The sequence below is a fragment of the Myotis davidii genome, unplaced genomic scaffold (assembly GCF_000327345.1).
Source record: "Myotis davidii unplaced genomic scaffold, ASM32734v1 scaffold72, whole genome shotgun sequence".
Taxonomy (NCBI): domain Eukaryota; kingdom Metazoa; phylum Chordata; class Mammalia; order Chiroptera; family Vespertilionidae; genus Myotis; species Myotis davidii.
In genome coordinates this window covers 7,018,732-7,029,333 of record NW_006284618.1, presented here as the reverse complement: position 1 = coordinate 7,029,333, position 10,602 = coordinate 7,018,732, and the positions used below count along the sequence as shown (strand labels likewise).

Sequence of the window (10,602 nt, the reverse complement as noted above, 5' to 3'; positions counted from 1 at the left end):
CGGGAACCCCGTCCCCCCGGAAAGGTGGAGTGAGCAGCTCCGGCCCTGGACCGTCGTGTTGGACCCGTGCCACCGGACGTGCAGGAGGGGCGGTTGCTGCTGACCCCGATGGCAGTGCCCGCCCGCTTAGGGGCTTGCTTTTGTGTGCTGTGTGTTTTGCTGAGAGTTAAGGCCCGTGGACGTCACCCTGAGCACAAACTGAGCAGCTGCCTGGGATTTGCAAACCGTCTCTAAAGCTCTGTACGTTTTAAATGACCCGAAACTTTATTTCGTAGGACCCAACACATGCCTGGAGCGGGGGATTAGATAATCAGTTGAAAATGCACGACCTGAACACGGATCAAGGTAAGCCGGCCTTCCGCCAGCGTGCTTGCCGGCAGCCTGTGTGCCTCCTGGGAGAGGGGTGTGGGACTGCCTGATTCTCCCTGGATTAGGTACCCCCACAGATGCTTAGAGTTAGGACTTTCTGTTCAAATGATTGGACCAGTAAGTTACTGATCCCTACTGTGTGTATGTGTGTGTGTGTGTGTGTGTGTGTTTCCTCAGTGAGGCCCATCCCCATCCTCCCCATCCCCATCCCCACCTCCATCCCCATCCTTGTCCCTGTCCCTGATCCCAGCCCCACCCCTACACCCACTGCTTACAGGAGGGCACCTAGGTCTTTGCCTTTGACCTGGTCCTCAGGTGGGCTGGCGGCTTCCAGGATGGACTGATGTTTCAGTTCTCCTTTCAGAAGCCAGTTTAATTTAGATGGAGGGAGAGTAGGTTTTAAAAAGTCTAATGTTCTGAAATAAAACAGCCACCTTGTCCAGGGACTGTTAATCCTACTCGGGTCATTACTTAGCAGAGAACGGGCTTCAGTTGCATTTATTGACTGACAACACGCTGGCACGTTATCTCTTAGTTAATTGTTGCGTAGGGGCCAGGTCGGAAGTGACTTACCCACATGTTTAGGATGACTTTGGTGCGGAGCAGAGAGTGTGGAGCCAAGTGCACGGAGCTCTCAGGCAGAGCTGAGTATTTTTGCTTTTTGGGGTTTGGTGTGTACGCCTGCGTTAGACAAAGATGTGTTGGAAGGAGACGCACTCCACAGATGTGACTAAAGGAGTGGTTGGGCAGTGGGAGGATGGGTAGAGGAGGGGCACAATATTTTGTCAAAAAAAGTAACCCAGTTAGGAGAGGCCTTTGCAGGAAAGCCCCTTGCATGGTGTCTGGCAGCTGCATGTGCGGCTTTGCTTGCCAGCAGCTTATTCCACAGAGTTGAGTTAGTTTCAGGTTTAGGTCCTGTTTGTTCAAAAGCAGGAAAGAACACTGAAAGGCAAACTTAAAAACATTTTCGATGCTGGAGACCATCATTAAGGGAATTAGCTGTTTATTTTCGAAAGTTCATTGCCCGACTTGCCACCCCCATCCCCACCTGTTTTCTTTTTTAAATGATATATATTTTAAACAAGCAGCTTTCCTGTTTGAGGATCAAGACCACTTACTGTTCTTGTATCCTGAGCATTTGGCATAGATGCCAGCGCGTAGTAGACTTTCAGTAGATGCTAATTGGATGAATGAATGAGATAGTGAAGAGTTGAAATTGAAAGGAAAGAAATTATATTGGAAATTTGACCCATCGTGCAAACCAAGTGAATTAATCATAAGATTCCGTGCTTTCTTCATCTTCAGGCCTCAGATCATCTGTTGCCGCTTTAGTAGGTTTTTTATAAGCATTGGCTTAATTTGATGAGTTTTATTCAGGTCCAGAAGACAAGTTACCTGCTCATGTCTTTATTCAGCATGCATTTCTTGAGCACCTACCATATATCAGAATTAGATAGAGTCATAACTACAGAGTTAAACAAGGTCCCCTACTTAAAGGAATCCAGAATCAAGCGAGGACAGTGAGATGTGCTGTCATTGTAACGCAATCTGAAGTTCCGGTGATCTTCTGAGATGCACCATGCTGGGGGTCAAACTGTAAGGCGAGCAGGGGCGTGGCGGCTCTCCGTGGCCCCGGGAACCCTCCTTTCTGTGCGCAGTTACTCGCTTAGCGTGGGTGGGAGTGGATTCCTTACAGCGGAACGAATGCTTCCCTCCGCTCACTTGAAGAATCAGTGTAGCAGGCGTCGTTAACTAGGCGTGTGTTGTGTTTTCCTGTAGAAAACCTCGTCGGAACTCATGATGCCCCTATCAGATGTGTTGAATACTGCCCAGAAGTCAACGTGATGGTTACCGGGAGCTGGGATCAGACCGTGAAGTTGTGGGACCCCAGGACTCCTTGCAATGCTGGCACCTTCTCTCAGCCTGAAAAGGTAGGCTCTTCGTGCTCATGGCGGCAGTTATGGTCCTGGGGACTTGGTACAGGAGAGATGAATATTGACTATAGAGGTTGAGGCTGCACGGTTTATTTTATAAACCCAAATACATAGAAGTGTTTTCATGCAAAGGAAAGTTTATTTTGTTTTTAACTTTTTTCTGTCCGCTGTCCTGTTTATCCTGGAGAACAGTAGCCTGAGTGACAAATGTCGGGTGTGCTAGTGCCTCCTACCCAGGCCTGAGGTTTCAGAGGAGGCGGGCAGCAAAGCCGGCTCAGGCCACAGCGGGGCGGGTGGGAGCATCACTCATTCGCTCAGGACTGAGTCTGCATTGGCGTTTACTGTTAGCATTTCAAATGTGGTGAGAGCCGGGGCCTCTGTCCCTGGCTTTTACCAGTTATTTATTTTTAATACTGACAGGCGTGGTTGGAAGTCTCTAGTGAACCAAGCTGCTTAAAACTGAGTCTCTGTGTCTTATTCTAACCTTTGATCTGGACAATCTGTGCAGTGCGCGTGGAATCGCGCATTCTCGCTGCGTCCTCATCAGACGTGACCAGGCGGTAGTTAATTTTAGAGATGGATTGTTGGAGCAGTTCAGAGGTATCCTTCACGGGGTCTATTTCCTCCGTGTAAACAGCCTCGGCTCCCGGTAGCCGTGGTTATATACTGGAGTGCATCCAAAGAGCCATTAGTTTTGTCACTTCAGAGTCGAATCTACAACCTGGCAAGACCTTTGTTCAGAATGAAATAATTGCATTGTTTCTAGTTTTGATATATGGTTGCATGTAACATGTTAAGAGCTGTGATAAATTGCTGACAGAATATCATGTAATGGACAGCCACACTGAATCAAGCTGCTTATTGGTTCAGCGAGGTTCATTATGTCAGTTTTTTTAATACTTCCTTTGATAGATGTGTAGACCTCGTCAGTAGCCTGACAGTGGCTTCACGTGATTGATGGTCGGTGGGGATAGAAAGCACTGAGACTCCCGTGTCACCTGTATAAAGATTGTCCCATTATAAATTGATTTCTTCTGGGTTCTGTGTTTTTTAAGTTTGGTGTTTATGTGACTTAGGTTAATTTCTATTTTCTGCAAACATCTTGTTTTCTGAATAAACTGTGGTTTATTTAAGTATGTCTATATTAAATCTCTTTTGAATCTTTTTAATTCCTTATTTTTTCCCTTGGTCAAAATAGTTGTTGAATTTTAGGGCCAGATTGTGGTGATATTGGGTTGTTGCATTGTTAATCCTAACTTTTTTTTTTTGACTGTTGGTATGTAGTTAACATATTAATGATGATTAACCATGTGGCTTAATGTATTAAAGGGATGTCTTACCATGATACAGGCCTTATCATTTTTTATAATGGTTCTTCAGGTGTTAAAATATCACATTAGGTTAGAGTTGCTAAAAAATAAATTTAGAGCTGCTCATTAACAGGGAGAAATAATCAGAGGGACAATTTGTATTTGAAGTCTAGATTAGAGAGAGATTTAGATGGTCAGGAAAATACATTTTGCCACCATTTTCAAGAATTTGCTGTCTTGATTTCCGAATACATATTTGAAAGTAACACTTTTAAATCCTCGCGTATATTTATTATTTATTACAAAGGAATTTTTGTGGAAGTTGTTTTAATATTGAAAAGTGGCATTATGAGGGAAGAATACTTTGATGGGAGAAAATGCTTTTTAAATTTTTCCTAAAGATGAACTCTGTCTTGCGTGTTCGCTCTGATGTCCGGGCACAAGGATTTGCTTTGTCATGTGCCCGAGCCCTGTTCTGCCCTTTCAGTTTTAGTTCATGTGCCACCAAAGCAGCCAGTGAAGGCGGCTCCTCCCTCTCCCTGGACAGGCCTGTTCTGTAGTTGGACAGCTGGGAAGTCACGGTCCGCAGTCTTGTTCCAGAGGTGGTCACAGAAAAGCAACTTGAAAATGCGGGTCTGAACGGCCAGAGCCCCTGGAAAGGCGTCTTGAGTTGTTTTCTGCTTTATTGTCTCCTTCCTGAGTATTTTTATACTTTGATCTTGTCACTAAATGAAACAGGTTGGAAAGGTTGTTTAAAATTTTAATTTGTTTTAGGAATGAGAATTCCTCAAAAGTGTTTTTGGAATTAATTAGAGTGTACATCATACGATACTTGGTTAAGTATTAAGAATATCTTGGGGTTATTATTTTGTATGGATATTTAAAATGGTATTTAAAATTTGGTACCTGTGTGTGGGAACCTGATGAGCTAACTTTTTTATGGTTTTAGGATTGGTGGGTTTTATTTTGGGGCAAAATGTCATTTTTAGGCAAGTAGATGAGCTTTACAAGTTTTGTTCTTCCCTGAAGGTGTACACCCTCTCGGTCTCTGGAGACAGGCTGATCGTGGGCACGGCGGGCCGCAGGGTGCTGGTGTGGGACCTGCGCAACATGGGCTACGTGCAGCAGCGCCGCGAGTCCAGCCTCAAGTACCAGACGCGCTGCATCCGGGCCTTTCCCAACAAGCAGGTGCTGGCCTCGCCCCTCGCCCCTCGCCCCTCGCCCAGGTGTTGGGATTTGTAAATAGGTTCTTCTCTAATGATTTGCTCGCTGGCTTTTAAAGACTTTGTCCTTTCTTTGGAGTAGAGATTTAGAAATTGTTAGGTATGTTTTTGACATCCTTTGTTAAAAGCGCGTGTGTTGACCCAGTTTTAGAGATGACCTTGATGTTCAGGGAGGCCGAGTAATTCGCCAGCGGTCTGATAGAATCTTCTGATTTCTTGCTGATCCTGGTTCAGGAGGCTGGACAGACACAGTAATCAAGGAGAGCCTTATTTCAGTTTACACACCAGTGAATTCAAACTTGAATCTGGAAATTAAGGGCTATGGGATTTGCTGTTCTCTCTCTCCTTTTTGTAACGGAGTTCTTCAGCGAGTGTAGCACCTGAACTGGGTGTTTTAGATGCACGCCCCTGCGTTAGAGAGGCAATGCCCTCTAACGCTGACTCCATGTACGGGGTCAGCCTTTCCTCACCCTGCTAATGAGCTTGCCCTGTGCAGCGTGAGCCCCTCTCCCTGCAGGCCCTCGGGAGTGGAGGCGTGGTCAGTGGCCGGTCGTCTGTAGGAGGAAGTGTCACTACCAACAGCCCGTCCGGGAGTCCTCGTGTCCTTAGCGGCTGTGGGGCTGAGGCAGTGATGTCAGCGAGTCTCTGCTCCTTTAGCTGGAAGGCGAGGGCCTCAAACGGGGGCCACATTTTTTTCCTTCAAAATACTGTCAATTTCCATTGAAAACAAGGAATTGCAGTTACTTCAAACTTAGAGATTTAACTGCATGAGTAAAATATGCTTGCATTTTAAATATTTTTACGTCATATCTAAAGTTTTGTCAGCGCATTTCTCCAGTTTATACTGGAAGTTTAACTGAAAGTAAGATTTGACTGATTTTCTTGTCTCCATAAGTAGTTTTTCAATAGGAAATCTTCTTTTATACCTTGAAGAATCAAATAGCTTTTATATTTTTTTGTCTTTTACTTTGACATAAAAAACAGTGATGGTAGTCTTATTTTTTTAATAAAACCAAGTTGTAGTGTTGTGAAATTTTGGAATAGTTGTAACTCTTAGTCCAGCTCCAGCACTTTGTTACCACCTGGCTATCGTTTCTGAAGTCACCTTTCTCGGTCGGGGGGATGTGGGTGTTGGGCCGGGCCTGCACTGGTCACCATCTCCGCTTCTCTGGTTCCCTCTGGGCAGGGCTATGTGTTGAGCTCTATCGAAGGCCGCGTGGCGGTGGAGTACTTGGACCCAAGCCCCGAGGTGCAGAAGAAGAAGTATGCCTTCAAGTGCCACCGGCTGAAAGAGAACAACATTGAGCACATCTACCCGGTCAATGCCATTTCCTTCCACAACATCCACAACACATTTGCCACAGGTGAAGTCCGCCTGCTGACCTGCCGGCAGCCAAGGGAGCGGGAGCTCGCGGGGACACTAGAGGTTGATGCGCAGCCGAGCTTTTAAAGGGTCGTGCTTGCCTTTGACATTGAGAGGGAGCCAATCTGGCACCGTACTTCTTGGGGAAAGCGTTCTGTGTGTGATCTTAAAAAGAACCATTTGTGGCCATAATGGTTATTTCTGTACCTGCTTTTAAGGATCATTTTGACTTTTCCAAAATTATTTGCAGGTGGCTCTGATGGATTTGTAAATATTTGGGATCCGTTTAACAAAAAGCGACTGTGCCAGTTCCATCGGTACCCCACCAGCATCGCGTCCCTGGCCTTCAGCAACGACGGCACGACGCTGGCAATAGCATCATCGTATATGTATGAAATGGACGACACGGAGCACCCCGAAGACGGCATCTTCATTCGCCAAGTGACAGATGCAGAGACAAAACCCAAGTGAGTACGCTTCACCTGTGTTTGAGCCTTTGCTTGCATTCAGCCCAGGGCTTATTAATTTTTCTAAATTCATGAATAGCGTTGTTGATGCCTGCTTGATAGTGCAGCGACTGTGGGGAGGGAGTTGATTTTATCTTGTTCTCCCAAGCTTTCAATATCCGTGGGTTGATAGACGTCTGATGGATAAAATTGTGCCTGGTTGTTCTGTAGGGAAGAATGTCAAACCCTCGTTCTTCTTGAATAGGCCCTGTTATTGGAGTCTTGGGGGTTATTACTAGCTCATTGCTTGAAAATTAAGTTGAGGAATTCAAGAATAATTTATTGAAGCAAATTCTATGTAAGATATTTAAACGTGAACTGCCCAGCGCTTTCCCCTCCACAGAGGTTGTCTCTGTGATGTTTACACAGAGTGAATGGCCTCAGGTGATGGAAACAGTGAGATGGCCCTGCCTGGGACAGCACAGTCCCTTCGTGCTGACACGTCGTCCATCTCCTTGGCCCTTGGTTGACAGAGGAGCCATTCACTGTGGGGTGCCAACAGGGCAGCGCTTTCCTTAATGACCGGCACAGGCTCAGGGCAGCCGATGCCGAGGCCTTTGTAACCCATGAACCGCCTCCTGGGTCCCGTCCTGGTCCGGGTCCCTCGGCGCCAGGCCCTGCAGGACGTCCTTGGGCACGTGCTCAGGCTCCCTCTCTTCCCGAATGGAGACGGGCCACCTCGCGCCCTTGCTGTCAGGTTGAGTCCCTGCGAGGCAGAGTGTGAATACTGACCATCATTGTACTTGGACGGGCTGGACTGGGGAGAGGCTTGCAGGTGACATCTGTGGTGAAGGCTGTGCTTGCATTTGCGTGCTCTCTGCCCCCCCATCTCTCGTCTCTCGTCTCTCGTCTCTCGTCCTGGCCGCCATTCTGATGTCATGCTGTTCTTTTCTCTTTTGAACTTGTAGGCCACCATGTACTTGACTAGATTTCATTTGCTTAAATGCCATGTTGATGATGATAAAACAGTTCCTACTCTCTAATGGTGGATTTATTACTATTAACAAAGAAACCGGAGAAAACATTAATTTTAATATTATAGGAACCTACAAATAAGGGATAAGAGGTTTTTATTGATTTTGTTTGTAAACAAACACTTTTCTTAAGTGCATGAGATGGCTTGGTGGTTTGCTGTGTTAAAGGTATTCGGGCAAACGAAATTGGAGGCAGTGACTGCGCTTTTGAGAGTCAGTCTGACCTTGCTGGTTTTGTTTCTGTGTGGCAGTAAATGTGTGTAAAGAAATATAGGTAATAAAATCCCTTTGCGTTTTCTTCTGGACCTTAAATGCTAGAGGAAAGGCTCTTCGGCCATTTTTCCTGCTGCTGGTTACAGTTGCTCATCCTCAGGCTGCTCAGACTGCCTCATGAGGAGGTTAATCTACAATTAAACAGTATTTCCTCCTGGCCGTCCATTATCTTCTGAAGCAGATGGTTCATCATTTCCTGGGCTGTTAAACAAAGCGAGGTTAAGGTTAGACTCTGGGGAATCAGCTAGTTTTCAATCTTATTAGGGTGCAGGAGGAAAACTAATAAGAAAACCTCCTAACATCATTTTGTGACTGTAAACAATTATTTATTAGCAAACAATTGATCCCAGAAGGGCGAATTGTTTGAGTCAGTAATGAGCTGAGAAAAGACAGAGCATATCTGTGTATTTGGAAAAATAATTGTAACGTAATTGCAGTACATTTAGACAGGCATCTATTTGGACCTGTTTCTATCTCTAAATGAGTTTTGGGAAACATTAATGAGGTTTACATATTTTTCTGACATTTATATAGTTCTCATGTCCATTTCAGTTGCCCAGCCGCTGGTGATTACGGTTAAAAAGAAAAAATGGTAGTGAGAACGCGATTCATTTTAGTGCGATGCCTGCAGCAGGGCACGCACTCGGCGGGCCTGTTCTCGGGGCTTCCAGGGCCTTTGGGGCGGATGCTGGTTTGCTCATACGCAGATGGAGCTTCTGAAAGGGCCGGGGCCTTCACTGAATGTGCTTGATCCGCGATGTGTGTCAGACCGTGTTCTGATGCAGAGAAAGGTCTCATTTTGGTCTTTAGTGTTTCAGTGAGAACTCAGTGCGTCTGAACCTGCCTTTTGAACCATATTTTCTCATTGCAGGTCCACCTAATCGTCTACGCAAGTGGCTTCCCTGCGGAAAGCTTGGCTTTCCTCTCCGGGGCGCACTGCAGTGTGGGTCCCCCCCCCCTTCCCCCAGGGGCGTGCTCTGTCCGATGCTGCTCGCCTGCCCTCGGGCCTGGGCGGGAGTCTCGTCCCGGGCAGTGGTCGGTCGGAAGGACCGTCTCTCCACAGGCCCCGGCGCTTCTCCTGAGCAGCTTGAGCTCTTTTTATCAGATCACCTGACCCTGTCCCGCTGTCTAATAAAGCCGAGACGCAGACCCCGTGCTGGATGGTGGTAAATGTGGGTGATTGATGTGAGCTCCTGCATCGGGCCTGGTGGGCAGACATGGTGCCTCGGCCACGCTCCTCCCTCCGTGCTGCTGGAGGCCGGCCTGGGAAGGCGCTGTCCTGGGGTCCTGGCTCCCTTGCGCCCTCTCGCTGGATCAGCGGGCCCTGAGCCAATGGCAGCCCTGCTGGGTGGCACAGCCGCTGCGGGACCACGGGCGCCCTTCACAGGCCTCTCCGGGGAGTGCTGGTGCGCGGAGCTCACGCTGCTCGGGTCCAACCTCATGACAGGCCGTCTGGGATCCGTCACCGCTGCGTCACCGCGAAGCCCCGGGATGTAAATGATGTCACGGCCGTGGGTCTGTGGTGTGACGACGAGCCTCTCAGAGTCATGGCCACTCATCCGAGGACCGAGCACGAATGAAACGCCTGCAGATGGGAGACGGTGGCCGAAGGAGAGCAGTGGGGCCTGCTTTCCGGGGTGGGGCCCCTGTCCTGTCTCGAAGCCAGTGTGTCTCCTGAGTGTGTCCCTGCCTCCCTGCCGGCCTCGTCACAGCTCCTCCCAGGTGGTCCCCAGATGACCCACATGTCACATCTCAGTGTTTTCATTGGCTTCCTCTTCCCGATTTTCCTTCTCTATTTTTAAGTGTCACTTGGGTTTATCTGTTGTACTGCGATCCCACCACCTTGGAGGTCCCCTCTGCGCCCCCCCCCCTCCGCCCCCGCCCCCTGAGTGCAGCCGCCTCCAGTCTCCGCCCTAGACCCTCCATCCCCGGCAGTGACCGAGGGTGAGATGTGAAATATACCTGAACTCTGGTCCGGAGCAGGGGCCCACAGACACCTGGTGGAGGAGCCCGTCGCTGCCTCTGGACGGGCCGCGTCTCTGCGTTTCCTCCCTTTTTAAAGGACTTGGTTACGGCCTCCTGCACTGACTATGCCAGACGCCCTGCCGCCTCTGGTTTGGACAGACTGCTCCCCACCACACGGGACTGGACTGCAGGCACCTGCTCTTTCTGTTGCTGAGCCTGGGACCCCGTGTCCCCACGGCCCGCAGCAGCCCTTCATCACTCGCGAGGAAGGGGAGCTGCTCTGTGGCCCCTGCTGCCTGTCGGGTGCTCCCAGGGCGGCACTGGCCTTCCCGGGAGTTCTGGCAGGAGGGCGTTTGTCCTGGGCAGCAGCTGGCTCCGCTCACTGTAGACAACGGAGGATGTCAGCAGGTCCTGGTGCTGGGGATCCAGGCCTGTTGGGACTGGAGCCCCCCTGCCGGGGCCCTGCCTGCAGCCCTCCCTCCGCCATCAGCTTGGTGCTTGGCGTTTGCTGAGTGTTTGCTCTGCATCTGTGTTCAGGGGAAGAGTGTCCTGGTCAGATGAGGGCAGGCTCCTCCCTCGTGGGGGACCCTGTGCAGTCGCCTGCTGGGAGCTTGGGGACTCCAGTACGGAAGTGCTTGTGGCTGCTTAACCCCGCATCCTGCGACCCTGAGCCTCCTCAGTCCCA

General features: G+C 49.0%; 1 protein-coding gene across 2 annotated transcripts; it reads left to right on the top strand.

Moving 5' to 3' along the window:
• Positions 1-275: 275 nt before the first annotated feature.
• BUB3 (BUB3 mitotic checkpoint protein) lies at positions 276-9,102 on the top strand. Of its 2 annotated transcripts, none has more exons than XM_006754943.2 (6): positions 276-345; positions 2,149-2,300; positions 4,643-4,801; positions 6,023-6,200; positions 6,450-6,666; positions 8,824-9,102. In XM_006754943.2, exons 1-6 carry the CDS (start codon positions 321-323, stop codon positions 8,831-8,833), a joined length of 741 nt encoding a protein of 246 aa, XP_006755006.1. In that variant the 5' UTR covers positions 276-320; the 3' UTR covers positions 8,834-9,102. The 2 variants fall into 2 exon arrangements, with proteins under 2 accessions (XP_006755006.1, XP_015412674.1); XM_015557188.1 differs by lacking the exon at positions 8,824-9,102 and adding an exon at positions 7,614-7,974.
• Positions 9,103-10,602: the final 1,500 nt, after the last annotated feature.

Excerpts from the sequence above, each read along its gene's own strand:
- BUB3 (XM_015557188.1), top strand. The coding sequence starts at position 321 with ATGCACGACCTGAACACGGATCAAG. Across the intron at positions 346-2,148 it reads CGACCTGAACACGGATCAAG|AAAACCTCGTCGGAACTCAT; the intron begins GTAAGCCGGCCT and ends GTTTTCCTGTAG. Across the intron at positions 4,802-6,022 it reads GGGCCTTTCCCAACAAGCAG|GGCTATGTGTTGAGCTCTAT; the intron begins GTGCTGGCCTCG and ends CCCTCTGGGCAG.